The sequence below is a fragment of the Battus philenor genome, unplaced genomic scaffold, assembly GCF_028537555.1.
Source record: "Battus philenor isolate CCGP_79_NKW_IND1 unplaced genomic scaffold, ilBatPhil1.0.hap1 SCAF_29, whole genome shotgun sequence".
Taxonomy (NCBI): domain Eukaryota; kingdom Metazoa; phylum Arthropoda; class Insecta; order Lepidoptera; family Papilionidae; genus Battus; species Battus philenor.
This window is the reverse complement of record NW_027181692.1, coordinates 1,233,250-1,256,255: the sequence shown is the minus strand read 5'-3', so window position 1 is coordinate 1,256,255 and position 23,006 is coordinate 1,233,250. Positions and strand designations below refer to the sequence as shown.

Genomic DNA, 23,006 nt, shown 5'->3' with positions numbered 1-23,006 from the left:
TTTAGACCTGATAATTGGGGTAATAATATGTGGTAATTTACCATAATCGCCACGCTAAGCAGGCGTGTTGGCGATCGCGGTGTGGTATTATGGTACGCAGAGGACACTGCTGACCATTCTCTGGTAACTTATTTGCGAGCAGTGGCAATCTCATATAATTAATGCACAAAATATGAATTATATTAAGAACTGTCTCGGGAATTGAACCCACGACCTACAAGCGCCAGTTTCAGTGAAGATAGTACACAAGGACTAATTTTAATATTTTGTTATACGAATTTTAACAGAAGGTTTTACTATGCTATTATTACGTTCTTTATTGTTTCTAATTCCATTGATTTTTGTGTACTATGTACCAAACATTAATTGTCTACAAATGAGCTGTATATATATATATGTATATATATATATATATATATATATATATATATATATATATATATATATATATATATATATACAGCGGTGAACTTTAATGATTTTTAAACCCATAATTAATCACCTGTATAAAACTTACACAATTTATATAAAAACTTTTTCTAAAATTTATTTATGTCATATATTTACTATGTACAATTAAATTTATCTACTAATTTATTTTAATTAATCGACTTTTGGGGCGAAAGAGAAAATTCGCTGCGTCAATCGTTGCGTTTTCGTCGCGTTTCAACCGCGGCGGTAACAACACGTGTGAAACCTTTAAACTTCAAACGTCAACATAAACCCCGTACATTTTTTTTAACATTTCTATGTTACCTTTGTGACCCGACCTCGTGACGTTTGGCGCGAGAGCCTTTGTTTAGTTTTATGTTTTCTTTTATACGGCTGACAAAGGGAAATTGTTTTGTTGGCTATGTTATAGAATGCAGATATGATTGAGTTTCTTCGATTTCAATCTTGAAATTGCATATCTGAAGTGAAATTAAAATTAAAAATAATAATATGTAAAAGTTGTGCTCGGAGGTTGAAACGAAGTAAGATGTAAGAAATGGAAGTAAAGCATAGAAAAGAATGGAAAAGAATATTGTAAATAGATGAAAGATGTGTAAAGAATAATGTGAAGTGAATTAAAGATAAAAATAGAAATATGAAAGTCAGTGAAAATTTTATTGAAAATATTGTTCCAGTGTACCGAATGTACGAGAAATATAAAAATTAAAACATAAATTTGAATACCATTCCAAATAAAGAAATATTCTAATTACCGTTTCTATATAGTATTGTTTTATATTATGTCTGTGTGTTCAATAATTTTCCACAATTTGACACTTGATAATACAATTAAATAAAGTATATCATTTTGACTCACAAAAAAGGTTACATTGAAAAATTCAACTTTTTTTTGGTAATTAAAGATATTTATTTTTAATTAATAAACCGCATTCTCCGTATAATTTGGCATCAAAACTGTATGCTGACAATTAGTGTTCACCTTCAAGTTTTAATTGGAAACATTCGAAATCGCACTAAATGTAATTGTTTGTTTATTTACATATTTATGTAATATTGCAATGAAAAAATAAATAAAAAAGCAATATAATATACACATCACACGGGAGTGTATTGTAAACAGAAGAAAAGATTTCAAATTCAGAATATCTTTAGTCGAAAAGGCATTCACAGAACACGGCGATAAATATTGCACATCGACCTTTGGAAAGAGACGATCGGCTAATTTCGGCTTCGTAGAGCGTTATCTCTGTCGCACGAAATACAGACAGTTCGGTATCTATTAGGAGCTGTTACAACAAAGTATTATTTGTTTCTTTTGATATTTATTTTAATTCTTTTACAAATTACACAAATTTTTTTATAAGTAGTGGCTTTAGTTAAAGGAAATATAAAATTTAAAAAAAAACATGTTCATATTATGTTTACGTGACAAAGAGAAGAGACAATAGGCTAATTTCGACTTCGTAAAGCACTATCTTTGTCCCACACTACCTATTTGACGTTTTGTCAGTCGTTGTATTTCGTGCGACAGAGATAATGCTCTACGAAGCTGAAATTAGCTGATTGTCTCTTTCTAATGGTCGATGTGCAATATTTTTCGCCGGATACTGCACATGCGCTTTTGAATCGTCGATTATTTGTAACATTATAAGCAGCAAGCTGCCGTCGGCTGACGCTTGTATAACAGACGGACAGAAACTCAACTGTTGCTCTTTATAAATATAATTTAACAATGTTCGATACATACATTATAATATCGATCCAGTAAGGAGTCCACAAATCAAGTTCACATATTTCGATTAACTAAAAACACATAAATGTAATAAAATTTATTTACTAGAAACATGGTTACAGGGTGTTATATATTAAAATAAATAATAAATACATTTAAAAAAACTTTTAAGTTAAACGGTTTTTTTATACTCATATTGTGGTGGTTGTGGAAAAATATGTACCTAGTCCGCCATATTGGAACGGCGTCCACCTTGAATTTTAATTTTTGACATAATCACCGTGTTTTACTAGTGTAGCCCTTTCATTTGATACCCATATTGAGGGGGTTAAGAAAAATATGTAATCCGCCATTTTGTATCGGCGGCCATCTTAGTTTTATAATGTTATTGATTTTATTATATTGTTTTGTCATCTAAATTAAATGTGTGTACCAAATTTCAGATCAATGTGATTACGGAAAGGTGCTTAAATTTCAATTTCTAATTTTGATTCAAATAAATTTCGTACGGGTCGAACTAAATAAAACCGTTTAAAACAGACCAGTATATTCTATCACATCTATTTGTTATGCAAATTTTTAAGAAACTAAATTACCTATGTCACTAAAGAGTACATTTAAAAATAAATACCATATTAACATACTTATTTAGTACGTATTAACACAGATTAAAATAATTATAACTATAAATAAATATAGAATCTATTTACCATTACATGCCATGAATTCATTGATAATGTTAAAACATTTACAATATTAAATGCCATAAGGATGACCAGAAAATAATGTCGTTTATGTCGACATATTTTACAGAAAAACTGATTGATTTGTCACCGCTCCGGCATTGATTTTGTATACTAGACGGCGAAAGGTTGTTGATATCGAAGGTTACATTGTTGATTATAAATAAAACTCGTTAAAAATGAAGTCGTGTGAATTTAACTTAAGAAAGCAACATTACTTTCCGATCCCCCTAATGTTTTGATTGCAGAATGATTTACCGCTGAACATAAGACGTGGTATCACTACATATTTTTAAGAAAATAGTAAATAAATATTTACTAGACCTATATATTTATCTGTTATTTAATTCTTTTTCTTTCTCTGTTTCTTTCTTCTTTCTGAAGCAAGTGCGATGCAAATCAGTTTGATGTTTTTATTTATTATTGTATAATATTAATGTTTTATACCGTATTTATTATAAGTATATATACTTTAAAAATATTTAGATATGTTTGTATATATGTATGTTTCGTACATGTTAACTACCTTTTATTTATGCACCTATCCCCCGATTTACACGGTACTTGTTTTACAAGTTTTCGCTTTTAAACAGTTTTCAAAAAAAAATCGAAGCAATTGTTAATAACCGATTTTATTACCATCTCTCATAATGTAAATATTTCTGCTTCATACATCGAATCGGCACAAATAACTTCGAGTGATGAAAGTGAATTCGAACCTTCGGTTCCGAATAAAGAATGAGAGTAAGTTCTGACAGTGATAAAGGATAATAAAACACCTTTGGTTTTATTTTTTGCTCTTTTATTTAACGTATTGTAGTTAAATAAAAAAAAACAGTATTTCCATAAAATATTAAATATTTTAACTAGTCAATGCATTTTATTTTTATTTCTGTGTACACCTAAAATATTGAAAAAAATCACTACTGTTAAAAAGCAAAATTATGCATTTTCTGCAAGCTTTTCGATTTACACGGTTTTGACTTGTAAATTTTTAATTTTCGATTTACACGTTTTTTTTTTCAGTAACATATTTACCGTGTAAATCGGGGGATAGGTGTACTTCTACTGTTTCCATACTATGGTTGTCTGTAAGAGATTGCCTCGTGTGATAAGACCGCCCATTGTACTTTTTTGTTTATTAATAATAAACTATTCAAATATACCCTAGCGTGTAAAAAAAAGAATATTTAATTAAAATGAATTATATATACATATAGATACATGAGGGATATGTTAACTTTTATAAAATGATAAATATCATATCGGTTTTACAATTTTTTTTTCTTGTAATTATCGTGTATATACCAAAATTTTTGATATATTTTTAAGGATATTATTTTTTTTGATCTCCAGGTGGCTCCAATCGACTACCTTCGTCAGGTAACACTGGATCTTGGCGGAGAAGGTGTACTTGGCGCTGTCAGTGAGAGGCAGATGATAAGAAGGGCGCCGCCGACACACACACCTCAAGCAAGAAGTACAGTCAGAACCCTTATAAAAAGATTTAACGAGGTAAGTGGTGATGTTATAGTGTGATATAAGTTTTGTAAACTCTATTGTCCGTTGTGCGAGGGAGAACACTATGATTTGATGTTGGAAAGAGATGAATATACAGGATGTGATATTACCAGTTGCGAGCAGTGATAGATAAGCTGTAGAATACTATGATTTGCCTTCTGGTATGTGCACATGGTATAGTTGGTCAACAGTTTCCAATATGAGATCCAGTGATATGAAGGTGCACCGAAGATCATCGAATGGCACAGAGCATCTTGTATATATATAGAAGCTTTTCTCCGAAACTAAAAACAAAACCGTAGCCAGCGAGGCACCATTTGAACATTTGTGTGCGTTATTCTATCTCTAAACATTGACATAAAAGTTTTATATATATATATACACATAATATATACTCTTAGTTCATTTCTTTTTCTTCTTGCTTCTTTCTGAGGTAAAGCGATCGAACCAATACTGATCGAAGTCAGTCAGATGTTTTTATTTATTATTGTATTATATTTATAATATGTATTAAACCTTTTTCATTATAAGTATATATGGTATATACATATGTATGTATGTCTATGTATGTTTATGTATATTTATGTTCATTTGTTTGTCAATATGTATTTTTTTGTACACGTTAACTACCCTTTATAAGTACTTTTATCTTTTCCTTACTATGGTTGTCTGTAAGAGATTGCCTTGTGTGATAAGACCGCCCATTGTACTTTTTGTATATTATTGTAAAACTTATTAAATGTTTCTTAACGTTTACAATAAAGTAAGAATATTAAATAAATAAATAAATAAATCTTATCTATGTATATATATATATATATATATATATATATACACATACTATAGTTGTCTGTAAGAGATTACGTCGTGTGATAATACCTCCCATTGTACTCTTTTGTTTAATATTATTAAACTATATGTTTTCTAGCGTGTACAATATAGAATATTAAATTAAATGTGATAGAAGCGACTAAGTAATTGTACAAACAACAATTTTTACATCAAGACGTTATTTCTGTTCCAGAAACCTTTGATTTTAATAATGTGTACCTAATATTTACTGACAGATAATGACTTATGTATTCAGCACTTATATTCATTGACATTTTATTAAGTAAATAAATTATATTCTATGTTTAAATGCAAGCGTATGATACTGAGTAACTGGTTCCAGACGGAGAGCACTCAAAACCGGAAATAGGTCGTCATGGCCTTGTTCCCTCTGAGGTCAAGAGTCTATCCGGAAATGACTTGAAATAATTGTTCTTCACTCAAATTTAAACGTTCCCGGCGCTTAATAGATTACGTAAATTTTAATTCTTTTTTTAAATTTAAACTTCGAACAAAAAGATTCAATTTAGAACGTTTTCGCGTCGTCGTCGTCAACTGCAAGTATAGATCTCACACTAGCATTTATAAGGGTATAGCTAACATATATTAGATTGGTACTGGAGGCTGTTAGCTGTTCTGGCTTTTACAGCTTCTACGGACTCAGGGCACGCAAATCTGCAATACGCAAGCTAATAAATTAAAAAGGAGAACTGCCTGAACCGTATATATATATATATATATATATATATATATATATATATATATATATATATATATATATATATATATATATATATATATATATATATGTGTGTGCGTGTGTGTGTGTATGAGGGTATATACTATAGTAGCAGCAGTGTGGTACTGTACAAAGCACGTTGCTGCCCATCTTCGAGAAAGTACGAATTATATAAAATTTTATCTCTGAAATCGAACCCAAGACCTATCGCAAGCCACAGTTCTCATATTTATGCTAGATAGATATGATTTAAAACATTCCTGACAAGCTGGTCATCCAGTGTGTTATGGGCGTCGCAACAATTGAGAGAAGTATTTAATGGAATCAGGCGTTACCTTGCGGAAGTCCATCCTAAGTAAGAAAAGGACCAATATTTAGCCAATTCCGCACATGCAGTGGTAGTCGTGCAACAAAGTGCACCGCCCGCCAGCCCGCTGATAAATGCGTATGCGGCAAACAATGCGAATTACACAACCGCCGCCGCTAAATTACTCAACACGTGTTTCACCCCTCCACGGGGCATCTTCAGGGGTTATGTTTCACCGATTAATGCCAAACACAGAGTCACGGCACAAAGCGGACGCTGATGTCTGTTAAACATAGAATATAAATTAATTGTTAAATTTCATTTAAAAAGATTGAGTTGAGTTCCAGTGGTTGCTCTCGGACTGACTACACGAACCTTTTTCATGTCGTTGACATGCCAGTAACATATCTAGAAAGCGAAAATTTTGAATAAAGAATATTATCGCGGAGAATTTAAAAAAAAGAACACAAACGGAAGTCGGGTAATCAGTTATTTACAAAATCGATCAATCAAATTTAACCCCCGGCTAGGTTGACCATATTATATGATGTAATAATCAGGACATATTCAGGATAATTTTAAAAATAATTAATATTGGAAATATATTTAAATGATTCATTAGATAGCATAGACAATAAAATTAATATCGGTGGTTTTATTGTTATCTACATTTCGGACACATAACGTCCACATGTGGACACTATACCACCACCACGCACTACAGAGGCTTTTAAAATGATTGTTAGAATTAGTCAAGGAAATTTAAAAAAAGATGTGCAAAATTTATATTATCTTAAGGATAATATAAAATTGCATCTCCACGTTTGGCAGGTGGTTTGGCGTTCACCGTAATATTATGGTACGCAGATCACACTACTGCCCATGCTGTGGAAACTTGATATAAGTGGCAATAATATAATTAATGCACAAAGTGTGAATTATGTCCCATTGTTTACCAATAATCGAACCCACGACCTACTATCGCAGGAGACCCCTACCGCTGAGCTACTTGTTCATGTTTGGTGAAGAGATAATAAAGAATAATTAATTTTTACATTTAGTAATCTGAATTTTGAAAACTCTTTTTACATTTTAACCATTGATTTCTGTAAGAAAAAGACCAATATTTAGCCACTTCTGCACATGCAGTGATAGTCGTGCAACAAAGTGCACCGCCAGCCAACACATTTTGAGTGATTTAGCAGTGGTAGTTGTGTAATTCGCATTGTTTGCCGCATATGAAAATAATTTAAAAATAAAAGTAAATAAAAAACACTTTCCCGTTTTTCATAAACGCATGGACACTCTTATCGCAACGGAGGCTTTCACTCATCTATACTGATGAATGAAAATTATTCCATCACGAAATATTTACACTGGATAATGTAGTCTCTTTGTATATAAAAAATAAAAATGGTTAAAGATGTACAGGACCCGCTTATAAATATTGCACATCGATCTTTGGAAAGAGACAATCGGCTAATTTCAGCTTCGTAGAGCGTTATCTTTGTCGCACGAAATAGAAAGTCCGGTATCTTTTAGGAGCTGTTACAAGTATCAAGCCTCGAAGGTTAATAATAAATAGTGGTAGTCGTGCAACAAAGTGCACCGCCCGTCAGCCCGCTGATAAATGCGTATGCGGCAAACAATGCGAATTACACAACTGCCACCGTTAAATCACTCAACAGGTGTTTCACCCCTCCACGGGGCATCTTCAGGAGTTATTATGTTACACCGATTAGTGCCAAACACAGAGTCAGAGTGAATGTGCGGAAGTGGCTAAATATTGGTCCTTTTCTTACTTAGGATGGCCTTCCGCAAGGTAACGCCTGATTCCATTAAATATATCAGCTGCCAACACATATAATGACAATGCGACTTGAGTGTGAAGTTAGCTGTGAAATCTCTGTTAGGAAAAAACATAATTAATTTCCGAACAACCTACTATTATGAGTTCGCGGAATTTAAAACATCAAACGCTAAGTCCGTATGGCGCATAAATAATATTATATGTTATCATAAATGTACGAAAAGAAAACTGTCACAATATCAATTTATTTTAAAACCACTTCCAGGGAATCTCTAGCTTTTAGTTTAATATCGACGGCGCTGCTCCATAATACAATAAGGGAGATTGTTATGAAATTAATAAAAATAAAGAAGTCAAGTCGTCGCCTGTGTTAAGAGATGGGGGTTCCCCTGAAGTTTCTAAAAGTAATACTCAAGAAAACCATTGAGTCAGGTAGTTTTTTTATATACGAGTAGTTGGAATGTAATAGGCGTTTTTCTTTCATCTCACCTGATGGAAAGTGTAAATGAAGATGAAGGTGGTACACGCCCATCCAAAAGAAAACTGGTTACTCTACTCTTAAAAGCTCCAGAGTTCAACTCATCACTGGATAATGTTCAAGATACACGGGGCTTAATCGGACTGGTATCAAGTACAGTCAGATACTGGTCTACTTTTTCTGTCCCACTTTTTTTGGGTACATTCACCTCCCCTATAGGGATTGGGTTATGTGGGATTCCTACCCAATAATCCCCCTTCCCCCCCGTCGGTCATCCATGTTGTTCGGAGGGCAAGTACCAGTACTGTGCCAAGACACATCCCGGGGATGTACTGCAGCAACACGAAACCACTTTGTATTACTGCCCCTCTCGGGTTTGCATTGATTGAACGATGAAGTTCCCCATCCTCAATATCCGCGAAATCGATATCCTTTTAGTCTCTTAAAACTGGTAGGGAATATTTTAGCCATGCCTAGATCCGTTTATTAAACAATAGAGTTTCCACATTCGGCTCTTTGAACGATTATTTTTGATCCGATTGATTGTCGAATTATTTCAATATTTAAATTCATATAACCCACGTCATCTGCTGGGAAATCGAAACCAATTACTGGTGTACACAATTATTATTATTGCATCACAACATTAGCGAAATACAAACACCGATCGTAATTAACTAACCGGCGTCTTAAGTATTGTTAGGAGTGCTGTCATATACGTGTGCATATATCTAACTTCAATATATTTTATACTTACTGACCGCTGGCTCAGTCTTGGCCTCCGAAACGAGAGACTTCCACTTTCCTCTATCTTGCGCCATCGTCTGCCATTGGTTGACATTCAATTCGCGCAAGTCTGCCTCAACGCGATCGATCCAGCGATACCTGGGTCTACCCACTGGTCTTCGACCCCTCGGTTTTTCCAGGTACGCTACCTTCACGCTCCGATCCGATCCCATTCGCTCCAAGTGACCAAGCCAGCGGATTCGTTGAGCTTTATATTCGCCAATGATATTTGGCTGTGCTATTAAAAAGCCTCTTATAAAATATAAATAATATAATAATGATTTTTGTAAAAAAATTAACATTCCTTTACGTGTATAAATGCGTATTCAATCGCAAAAAAATTCAACTTTCGAAAAATAACTCGTATCTATCAATAAGCCTGTATTATATATAATTAATATAATACCCCTGATATATAACTTCAAATCTGTTACATTTAAAAATACCACCCGTCTTGCAAAAGCATATATTATTAGCTAGATTAAACATATGCACATGTATATAAGAGAATTTTTTTAAATGAAAACACAATTCCATTTTAAAAAGAAATTTGTTTGCCGTCACGGTGAAGCAGACGTCGACAAAATGTCTCCTCACTCATCTATTGTGTCGATAATTGGTCCCTTGGCGTGTTTATCGCGTCCCTTGTCGTGTTAAAGCAAGGCTACGTGGCATCACTAAGCAAACACGATAGTGATGTAACTAATAAAAGTTTCTTTATCGATATCGAAAAGTATAATTTTATTTACCAAAGAACCCGGAGCGACAGAAGAGTAAGGTTACCAAATTATATATCGCGCGCCATTCAAACACGCGTTGCCTAGCAACGAGCTCTTACCCACGTGACCGTCGATCGCATCGCGGCGGCGGCGGCAATGAAACGGATAGATGACAGATGGCGCCACAGTAGACGCAACAAAAGTTTGCATCGCGCTGTTGAGAGTCTCCGCGCTCATTATAACTGCTAGCGGAGGTGCGGTCAACATTAACAAGAAGCTACCGAAGAACAAAAAGCTACCGAAGGACAAGAGGATACCGAAGTACAAGAGGATACCGAAGGACAAGAGGATACCGAAGGACAAGAAGCTACCGAAGGACAAGAGGATACCGAAGAACAAGAAGCTACCGAAGGACAAGAAGCTACCGAAGGACAAGAGGATACCGAAGTACAAGAGGATACCGAAGGACAAGAGGATACCGAAGGACAAGAAGCTACCGAAGGACAAGAGGATACCGAAGAACAAGAAGCTACCGAAGGACAAGAAGCTACCGAAGGACAAGAAGCAACCGGAGGACAAGAAGCTACCGGAGGACAAGAAGCTACCGAAGGACAAGAAGCTACCGAAGATCAAGAAGCTACAGAAGAACAAGAAGCTACAGTACTACGACCACTCCTACAGATCAATAAACGATGCTTTTAACATGAACGTTGAAATTTGGTAAAATTCTGTCAAAACTACCACTGCGTAGCATAGGCCTTTCCCAAGGATATCTATGGGGGGATATACTATAATCACCACGCTTTCCAGGAGGACTGGCGATCACAGTATGGTATTATAGTACGCAGATGACACAGGGGCGGCTATAGCTTGTGTAGCGCCCGTGTACAATAAAACCCATGCGCCCCCTAGTCCTGACCCCCCGCGGCTATAACTATTAACTTTGCCGTCGTAACAAGAAAGTTTTTTTCGTATTCCAACAAGCTATTTTATAAGTAGGTACAGCTTACAGTATGGTATTAGTTACGGCCTTCCTTCTTATGACGGCAGAATAACACTCATTGTTTTTATGCCTGTAGCACATCTCTGTTGCGAAACTAAGCGACGAACCGCGATAGATTCCAAGATGATGCTCTTAGCTGTCTCAGGGCGCCCGTGTGCATTGCATTTCATTCATTCACCCTGCACTATAGGTTATGCCGCCCCTGACTGTCTATCGTCTGAAAACTTTTCTGTGATCAGTAGCAATCGTATATAATGTACAAAATGTGAATTATATAAGATTGTCTCCCGGGAATTGAACCTGAGACATTTGATCGCAAATCTCAGGCCTCTACCGCTAAGCTACCACTGCTATAACTTAGATTTTAATATATTGTAATCCCAACTTTGTTACATTATTTATTATTTCTTCAACATTTGGTTTTTATACAGGGTGTACCGTACGTTATTTGACAGCAAAATGAGCTATACATTCACTACATTAAAATTTGTACACTTGTAACCAAACACCCTATATTATTTTTCATGCAACTCGATATATTATCGATTTGTACACATCACTAGCTAAAAAAAAACCTAAAACCTTGGTTTCGATTTTCAGTATAATTATCTTCTTAACTTCGGGGTAATTGCGCTTTTAGCATCATTAGCGCTGAATGATTGGGGAGAGGAGGCGATTTATCGACTTCTTTACACGTCTAGTGATGTACCAACCAAACTATCGATACAATGATAATTTAAATTTAAATACAATTTTTTTATTTTTTTATTTACACTTTATTGTACACCATAGATATTAACTAAACAAAAACAATTTATATATAGGTACCAGAGGCGGTTTTATCGCTTGAAGCGATCTCTACCAGACAACCTTTGGATGTAGATGAGAGACGTGAAGGAGATACAAACACATACATTAAGTAAGAAAAGGACCAATATTTAGCCACTTCCGCACATGCAGCGGTAGTCATGCAACAAAGTGCACCGCCCGCCAGCTCGCTGATAAATGCGCGTGCGGCAAACAATGCGAATTACACAACCACCACCGTTAAATCACTTAACACGTGTTTCACCCCTCCACGTGGCATATTTAGGAGTTATGTTACACCGATTAGTGCTCTGTGTTTGGCACATACATTTACTATTCACACATACACAAATGTATTTATAAACATATACATATATATATATAAATATATGTATATATATATTTACGTGGAAAAAGATATAAAAAACAAATGCTACATTATCACTTTTGAACCGTCTTTATCTTGAGAGTAAGCTACCACTGTTTCGAAATGTAGATATGTTTGTAAAAGTTTTTAAAAATGAAATTTAACAATTTTTAAACGGTTTTATTTAGTTCGACCGGTACGGAATTTGTTTATTTGGATCAAAATTAGAAATTAAAATTTAAGCACCTTCCCGTTGTCAGATTGATCTGAAATTTGGTACACACATTTAATTTAGATGACAATACAATATAATAAAGTCAATATAAGATGGCCGCCGATACAAAATGGCGGATTACGTATTTTTCCTTAACCCCCTCAATATGAGTATCAAATGAAAGGGCTACACTAGTAAAACACGATGATTATATCAAAATTTAAAATTCAAGATGGACGCCGTTCCAATATGGCGGACTAGGTAGATATTTTTCCACAATATGGGCATTAAAAAACCGTTTAACTTAAAAGTTTTTTAAATGTATTTTTTTAATTATACATTGTGACAAGGCTTTTTTCGTCATTATATTTATTACGGCTGCGTTCACGTTCCATAGAAGCGCTTTTCACGTTGACATTTAGACTGTAGCGTGATGTGCAGTGTTACCTCTGAAAAGAAACACGCAAGACAATGAAATAAACAAATACGTTTATTGACTTTACACGCAAGAATATTACAACAACTAAAATTTACACTACAACTAATTATTATATACTAATTATACTATTGTAGCGAAATAATCACAGTTGTCAAAATGCTTTCGCTTATCTGTCAATCCATCGGTCTACGCATGCGCAAAAACTAAGGACGCGCGGCGTATGATTTGTAGGCGGCTGTCAAAACCGCGTCTCGCGCCGAAAAATATTATGAAATATAATAATGGCGAACGGCGTCAAGTGACATATGTGTTGTTGTTTGTGAATTTGTATTAAATCTTTAGTGTTTTAATGGAATATGGAATGATTGACTATCTTATACCAATTTTGAATCAATTTTTAATATGTACAAATGAGTGGTGAATGTTTTATGTAAAAATTATTTAATTCGCATGACAAATAATTTATTACGGCGTTGGTGTATCTGAAGTTGTAGGCGGATGACTTTTAAAATAAACTGTGTCTATCTTTCATCCAAGCGTTTTAATTTTTGTGCTCCGGCTCGCTAGGTGTTGTCTCTAACATTGCCTACCTAACTTGTTAAACTGTACCACACTATGTTATGAAGTACCATGTCCTAGAAAGAGGGCTTGCGCACTAGTGGGGCAGATATCGGGGCGTGGGATGCAGGTGGGGTTCCGCATATACACCCTCGGCACAGGCTCTTTATTTGCGGAACACAGGGATAGACTTCACGTATGGTCGCTCTGCGCAATATCCGCAATAACATTTATAATTTATTTACAATAAATTATTATTGAAATTCACACACCGATATTAAATCAGCATCTGATATAAATACACAGTAATGCTTTCACCAATTATTTAATAAACTTTAAAGAGTTATAAAGATTAATTAAAGTAAATATATATAAATAATTTTATATTTACATACACACATACTTTATACATTTATATATATGCTATCAATATGATTTCTGTATTTTTGACACCTTTTTGCATAATTTTTAGATACATATTTGATTACGTATTACGAAATATTATAAATTACTAGCTGATCCCGCAAACGTTGTTTTGCAAAAAAAATATTTTTAATTTTCAATTTAAAAATAAGGGTTGATCGTAGAGGAGTGAAAATTTATGGATGTATGTATTCTTGTATGCTGTATCATAAAAAAATAAAAACAAAAAATTTCGTTAAAAAAATTAAAAAAAAATTTTAAGTGTGAACAACCTTTATCACTTAGGGGTATAGAAAATAGATAGTAGCCGATTCTTATACCTACTGAATACGCATATAAAATTTGGTAAAAATCGGTCAAGCCGTTTCAGAGGAGTTCAAGTTCGAACACCGTGACACGAGAATTTTATATATTACATATAAAATGGCCTTATCTATGAGATTCATCACACGTGCATTATTATATCAACCCCGTAAGTAAGTTTTTAAAACTAAGTTCCACATACAGGGGCGGCTCTAGCTCGTGTAGCGCCCGTGTGCAGTGAAACCCTGGCGCCCTCTAGTCCTGACCTCCCGCGGCTATAACTATTAACTTTGCCGTCGTAACAAGAAACATCGACAACAAAGCGTAGGCCACGACACGCAGTTCCGGACGAGGGCGCTCCGACCCCGAAAGGCATCAAAAGATGCCCCCCAAAAAGACCAAGGGGGGCCACCACCAAGAAAGTCACGCACAAGGTGACAAGACACGCCCAAACAAGAGGGCGCACCGAATAGCAACTACCAGGAGGTAGTTGCAAGAAGAACGAAGACATCAAGAAGAACACCGACGCCGACGCGGACTCCATCACCACCATCGAAGGAGAAAAGCAGCAGCAGCAATACACCAAGTCTCTCGCAGCGCACCGAAGGTGAGGTGACGCCGTGAGGTGGCGACTAGTATGAACCAGTAGGCGGATTATTTTTTATTAGGGTCGAAGACCCGCGAGCCCTGAGATCGACGAAGTTGTAAGTGCCCCAAAAGGCTAACAACAAGTGCAACAACCAGAATACAGATCGTAACAAGAAAGTTTTTTCATATTCCAACAAGCTATTTTATAAGTAGGTATAGCTTACAGTATGGTGTTACTATAATGGTCAATGACGATGCTCTTAGCTGTCACAGGGAGCGCCGCGTCGCCCGTGTTCATTGCACGCCCTGCACTATAGGTTAAGCCGCCCTTGTCCACCCATATTTATTAATATACTCTTATATTAAAATATAAAACTAAGTAAAGGTATTATATATCTCATGTATCTTTGTGTATTAACTTTCTTTACAAGGCCTCCCCAAAAAACCTCTATGTTTAACTGTCTTATACTGCCCACATCTATCTATTATTCTAGACTTTTTGTCATCGATCTACCCAGTGGATATAATATATGATTTATTATATATCTATAGATAAAAATGTAAATAATAAATTGATATGATATATTAAATGACAATAATACCGAATAAATTAAAACCAGGGAAAGCTGTTACAGTAATACTAAGAAAGTGGTTTAAAAAAGAGAGTTGATGTATGGAAGAAGAGAATGATAAAAGTATGAAAGAAATTGTGATGGAAGATGTACCTGTACCTACTAAGATGGTGATGAATAAGAGATCAATAAAGGAGGTCATTGACAAAATAGAGAAATAAAAAAATTCTTTATGGACTTTGCAACAGAAGTCAATATAAACGATTTAGTTAAAACTAATTGGATATTTACACTAAATTCACAGTTATGAAAAATCAAAATTCCTTTGTTATATCCGAGTTCTGTTTTGGTTGAATGTACTAACCTTTGGTTTACCCAAATATCTATTATTGGCATCTGTTGATTTAAACTGCAATGACTAATATGATATATACACCTATCCCCCGATTTACACGGTAGATACGTTCCTGAGAAAAACGTGTAAATCGAAAATTAAAAATTTTCAAGTCAAAACCGTGTAAATCGAAAAGCTTGCAGAAAATGCATAATTTTGCTATTTAAAAGTTGTGATTTTATTCCATAGTTTTAGGTGTACACAGAAATAAAAACAAAATGCATTGATAAGTTAAAATATCATCACTTCCCAGCCATTATTTCTCTCCGAATTTTCCTGCATTAATTCCATCTGAATATTATTTTAATCACAGCCGTTAATTTACAATAATCTAAATTATGCACTCACTTGTAATTTACGAATATGAAAAATTAAATCTTTCTGAAACTGTGAAACTTTCACTCAAATACTCCGGAGATAAAACTTTAATTTTATTCGAAGAAATACAGACATAGTAACCTGCAGCAAGTCAGTACATAAGCTCGGGGATTCCCCGTGAAATGTGTACACAGCACACGTGTTCAATCACAGTAGCATTTAGTAGAGTGCGATAAAAACAAAAAAAAAAACTTATTTGGAAAACCGTGTAAAAGCGAAAACGTGTAAAACAAGTACCGTGTAAATCGGGAGATAGGTGTATACAAAAGACGACAATTCATTTTATATATCTTTATTCAAGGCTTGCTATGTGCTTTTGTATCGATCATTTGTAAAATATAGGCAGCAAGATGCCGCCTGTTAGAGCTGGTCTAAAAGACGGACAGAAACACAATTTAATTTTTGTCAAAGAATTAAGTTCAACGCAATTAAATTAATATACTTTAATTTTAGATTTAAAACATAAAGAGAAGATATAAGACATAACTTTATTATATATACGTACATTCACACCAATGAAGGATATATTAATTTATTTTTTTATATTTATCATGTTTGTCATTATTGTTATATAAACCTTTATGTTAATATTTGTTTTATAACTGGCCAGTTTAAAAACAATATATCGAAAAAAAAAATATTTCGAAAATAGAACATGAAGCGAATATTAAACAACGCCCCATTTTAGTGTCCACTACGATAGCGTTGACTAAAAATGGACAAAATCAAAAATGAGAGTGAACGACGGGTTCTGAATAACCATTAACAAAGAAAGTGAATTAATATATTTTTAAAGTATTCTTAAAGTAAGGTAGTGGATGTATAAAGATTTAATGAAACTAATTTCAATACAATATTTTTCGTTCCCTTTGTTTTATATGGCTACGCTGTGACGACAAACCTTATTTCAACTGAAAACACCGTGTCTCAAAGTCGCGAACTATGTAAAAAAAGTAAATATAAATCAAGAAATTTTTAAACGAATTATAATAATATTAAATGCGAAATTGTACAAAAATTATTATGACAATCATAGCCCTGCTCACTCATGATAGGAGTTGTACAAGTGATATAAAAACACGCGAATAAACTCAAAACATTATTTACATTTACATACGCAATAGGAACAATGCCAGGCAGCACAATTTTATATTAAACAGAAACAAATACAACACGCCTTTATTGGCCATCCCCTTCAAGCCATAACAGCTTTAAACACACCCTAATATGAGAAGAGCAAAGAAATATAAAAACAATAAAGCGATGAGAGTATATATATATATATATATATATATATATATATATATATATATATATATATATATATATATATATATATATATATATATATATAGAACTACAAGAAACAAGAATGAAAATAAGCGATAGAGAGTAAGTAAACAAATAAATCCTTGTCTCGCCTGTGGTCCACGCTGCCGTCCCAAGTCACACACAACATCAACACTACACAGCTCTACTCGGGTAGAGCGGTTTACTACGAACGTCATACAACTGGAACGCGTCTATCCGGCTTCTGTTTTATTTTTACAGACCCTTCTGCTCCGTGAACTCAGTTCCGAAGAAGCTGAATAAGACCCCGGGGTCACAGCAATAAATTGAAATAATAAAAATAATATAAAATTGTACAACTATGGATGGAAGGTGATGAAAAGAAAGCGGTGTTTGATAGAAATGTTTGGAAAAGAATGAAAAACTTTGAGAACGATGGAAGATGGATATGATGTTATGCAGAGTATGCATGTGTAGACATGATAGAGTTTTAACGAAACAAAAAAGAAGATAGAAGAATAGCACACAATAAACTCAGACGGATTTTCGTGGTAGCTTTCACAATGCACTAAATACAGTAATACACATGATTAACTATACTATCTAAAATAATCTAAATATTATTTTAAACAACAGATTGCTAGTTGTAAAACTACTGAAAAGTTATACAAACAAACAACAATCTCATCAGATAACTTGATACGTTTCCGCAAAAGTTATATTAAATTTTAGTACAGCGACGCGCAATGTATAATGTGACGATATTATTGTTACACTACAATACATTGATGCTTATGTATGCGATATGTTAGTTTAAAAAGCTCATAAATATTGTTACAATAAACAACATTTTTTATATAAGTAACATGTATTACTATTATTATATATAAAGTTTATTTGAAGTGGTCTTCATTGGCTACAATACAGCCTTTTTAGGGCAACTCAAAATTATCACATAGTTTAGAGCAAGCCTTACTTAAACTGATAATAATCTAGTGAATTAAGATCAGGACTAGACGACAGCTAGTCATCAGCTCTGATGATGTCCGAAACGCTGGTTTTTTATCAAGATTATGAGGATATACATTTATGACCTGACTCCAAGTCTTGCTGAAAGGACCATTCTTCGTTATTGAACAAGGTGTTATTAAAAACCTTAACCATCTTTTCAATGATCGATGTCTTGATAACTTCATCACAAATTACGTTCCAGTCACTCCTTCATTTATTTATTTATTTACTTTATTGGAGATAGACGGTAACAAAAGACAGTAAGAAAGTACAAACTTAAATGCCTAGAAATATAAAATTAGTTACAGTTGTTACCTTATAACTATCTCACTGAGAACATATAATGATTTATAGTCAAACAATGAAAAACAAATAAGAATAAAAACATTACTAAACAGGGATCAAAGACTATAGTTTATATATTTATATTATGGTTTAAATTGCATTGTATGTACTCAATAATTTCGAACGAAGTTGTTTTTTTAAAGATACGAGAGAGCACGAGAATATATCAATATATCACTAACATATGAATTGTGGGTGTAGGAATGGTCGTAGTACTGTAGCTTCTTGTTCTTCGGTAGCTTCTTGTTCTTCGGTAGCTTCTTGTTCTTCGGTAGCTTCTTGTTCGTCGGTTGCTTCTTGTTCGTCGGTTGCTTCTTGTTCGTCGGTTGCCTCTTGATCTTCAGTTGCTTCTTGATCTTCAGTTGCTTCTTGATCTTCAGTTGCTTCTTGATCTTCAGTTGCTTCTTCTGGTGTTGGCCGCACCTCCGCTAGCCCTTATAATGAGCGCTGTGGCGCCATCTGTCATTTATCTGTTTCACTGCCGCCGCCGCCGCGATGCGATTGACGGTCACGTGGGTAAGAGCTTGGTGTTTGAGTGGCGCGCGATCTGCACGCCACAGTGGAGGACATTCTGTATAAGGGTGCACGTAAATAACATTCCACTAAATAATGACTGCAGTCAAATAATGCTTACGTTGTACTGTGCGGTATCGTTCTATGTTATATCACTAGAATTAGCTCATGGCAATTTCTTGGGAGTTGCTCGTCTGTGGCAATAGGCGGTGGTAGATCGCTCGTGAAACCGATGGCAGTTCCAAGCTGAAAGGTTCTCAGGTGATGATAGGTAGAATGTCGATGAACCTAGGTCCCCATTACCACAAAGAGATAAGTAGGTATAAAATAAACTGCACAAATAACTAGTCAATTAATAATAGGAAAAATAAACTAATAAATACATTTAAAAAACTTTTAAGTTAAACGGTTTTTTGATACCCATATTGTGGTGGTTGTGGAAAATCATGTACCTAGTCCGCCATATTGGAACGGCGTCCATTTTGAATTTTAAATTTTGACATAATCATCGTGTTTTACTAGTGTAGTCCTTTCATTTGATACCCATATTGAGGGGGTCAAGGAAAAATACGTAATCCGCCATTTTGTATCGGCGGCCATCTTAGATTTATAATGTTATTGATTTTATTATATTGTATTGTCATCTAAATTAAATGTGTGTACCAAATTTCAGATCAATCTGACAACGGGAAGGTGCTTAAATTTCAATTTCTAATTTTGATCCAAATAAATTCCGTACGGGTCGAACTAAATAAAACCGTTTAAAAATAAAATTATAAAAAAGTAGTATTGTATTAAAAAAGTCAAACCCAAAAAAAAGAAAACTGTGATATAAAAATAGGATAAGTAATAAAGTAAATAATAAAAGAAATGTACCTAGCCACGTAAGAGTAATAAGATGATGGAAGGAAGGCGACAAAAGCAAGAAGGAATTAAAAAAGAACAAAATGAAAGATATTGTGAAGGAAAGAAGGTAAAAACAAAAGAAATTTAGAAGAATGAAAGTGAGTGAAGAATAAAGATAAAAATTTGAAAAACTTATTTGTAAACAAAGACCTTGATCCCAACAAATTAGGGGTACGAGAGGCCTCCAATAGCGGGGGCCATAAAAAATATACCACAAAGAAACGCTCGAGGTCATCCAGAGAGCAATGGAGAGAGCTACGCTCGAAGTTTCGATGCGAGATGAGAGAAGAGGAGATCCGTAGAAGAGAAAAGATCACCGACGTAGATCAAAGAATTGCTCATCTGGAGTAGCTTCAGCAACAGATAGCAGTTGGGTTCGGGATAAGTTGAGGATATCGCTGATGGTCAGCAGTTCAAGAGTTATCGTGGCGATGTTTGGTCTATATCTGACAGTTGGCATTCATCGGCTAAAAGGAAGAAATTCTCAATAAAATGCATTTAATACAGTAGTAAATCAATTCAATTCCCAGATTTATTATCGCTAAATAATCCTTCACACTATGACAGGTTATTTTACCTGATTATGTTAAATGAACTTGAGTTTATTATGAAATAATTTATACATTACATGAGAGTATATTTTAATAATGCTTTTGTTACAGTAGCCCATAAAATATTTAATAATTTTATGAAACCAAAATGTGTGAATAGCACAGTGATTCCCAAAGTGGTCTATATCGACCCCTAGGGGTCTATGACAACCTGCAAGGGGTCTACGCCAGCGAAAAAAAAATTTGGGGGTCTGTGAAATGAAAATGGGTGTCCATGATAGTGGATCTCAACACATACACTAATAGTACATATTTACTTACATCTTACTATCTTATAATACCTAAACATTTACATTATTTATAAAAGTACCTATGAAGTAAAAAATTATTATATATGTTTATAAAATTGTGTAAGTTGTAGGATGTTAGTATTCGCTTTATGGTCGCAATACATTTTGAACATACACTAAACTTCACTACAGTTAGAAATTTAGAGGAAATCAATATCAGGTAAGTAGGGGGTCTACCCAACACGGAAAAACACGTCAAGGGGTCTACGACATAAAAAAGTTTGGGGAACTCTGGAATAGCACATCTTTAGCTGTTAGCTATGTTACAGTTCATACAGAATATTTTCTCATTTTTATTTGACAAAAAACTCGCGTCAGGTGGGTGGCCCGTCTTTTCCTTTTGTGTTCTTTTTAAATCGACTATTGTCAAAACTCATCTCTCGTCGCAAACGTTTGTATACGACAAAAAAAGTCTGCACCACTAACTAGCGTATTCATGTAAATCCCTAACGCTTTACCCACATTGATAAGCGGAAGCGATAAGGTATCTTCAACCTTTGGTTCAATATAAAGTATTTATAAGTTTATCATTGAAGTTATTGCATTAAAATAGTATAATTTAGCATTTATAAATACATTACCCGGTGATATCGACCTTTAGAAAGAGACAATCGGCTAATTTCGGCTTTGTAGAGCGTTTTCTCTGTCATACGACGACTGACAAAACGTCATACAGGTAGGGTGGGACAGAGACAGTGCTCTACCAAGCCGAAATTAGCAGATTGTCTCTTTCCAAATGTCGATGTGCAATATTTATCGCCGGGTACTGTAATTAGCAACTTTATAAAATTATACATCAATATACAGATGTTGATTGATTTAATAAAACTAATATTACGCTTTTACAAAATATCCAATCACAATATGCTTTTTAACAATAACATATTTATTGTAACAAGAAGCGTAAATTTTGGCAACTATAAATGAACATTAATATTTAAAAACTAATATACATTTTTCATGTAGATATCGACTAAAATAATCTTTCAAGCGGGCCGAAAAAATGGCGGATCTGTTGCGACGTACATTGAGTTTTAAGGCGGCAATAGATTTGATTATTTCTTAATGAACTTTGAATGTAGCCTTAAAATTTAAACTATTACATAGATAGATTGATAAATAAATAGATATATAAACATTTATTTCACGCCACAATTACGCGCACTATTACACATACAAAACTATTGCAAAATAATGAATATATATATATATATATATATATATATATATATATATAAATATTCTATGCATCTTGTGACACGTGGTGATTTATTTTACTGTAAAGGTCATTATTGTTTTAAGCCACAACGTACATTCTGTGTTGTAAATGTAAAAAAAAATTAAAATGATTACTCGCTCCTCTTATGAACATAACCGCTGTATAATTTCAATTAAAAAGCCAGTCAAACATTATTCATAATCCGCTTAGATTCTTTTTCATCTCGCTGAAATTATAATAAATATATTAATTCTGTGCTTTTTTTGTTACAAATTCCAAGTAACGAGCAAGCAAAACAACGTGGGATGGTTTTATGAATTATTTTCGAGATGATTTAAATTTTAATATTCATTCATTTTGCGATAGATGGCTTAAATATTTATTTTTATTTATAATAAAAATAAAAGAATTAACCTTTAAAGCAACTCCTGATTGGATACACGCAATAAACACAATATAGAATACATTGTTTTACTACAGTTCTTCCATATGTTTCAGCCCGTAGACACCTATTTATAATTTTATATAAAGATAAGCAACCTTTGGATGGAGATAAGAGACATGAAGGAGAGGGCAGTTTGGGGTGTACGTACATAAAAATATATACATTATTACACACAAATATATACATATATATATAAATATATATTCGATCG

At 33.9% G+C, this 23,006-nt stretch overlaps 1 protein-coding gene across 1 annotated transcript in view; it reads left to right on the top strand.

Annotated features, from left to right (window-relative positions):
* Positions 1 to 23,006, top strand: part of LOC137926333 (1-phosphatidylinositol 4,5-bisphosphate phosphodiesterase epsilon-1-like) — a 124,112-nt gene that overhangs the window by 10,424 nt on the left and 90,682 nt on the right. Inside the window, exon 2 of the mRNA XM_068769936.1 lies at positions 4,285 to 4,443. Coding sequence (XP_068626037.1) covers positions 4,366 to 4,443 — 78 coding nt within the window. The 5' untranslated portion in view covers positions 4,285 to 4,365. The remainder of the gene's footprint in view (positions 1 to 4,284; positions 4,444 to 23,006) is intronic.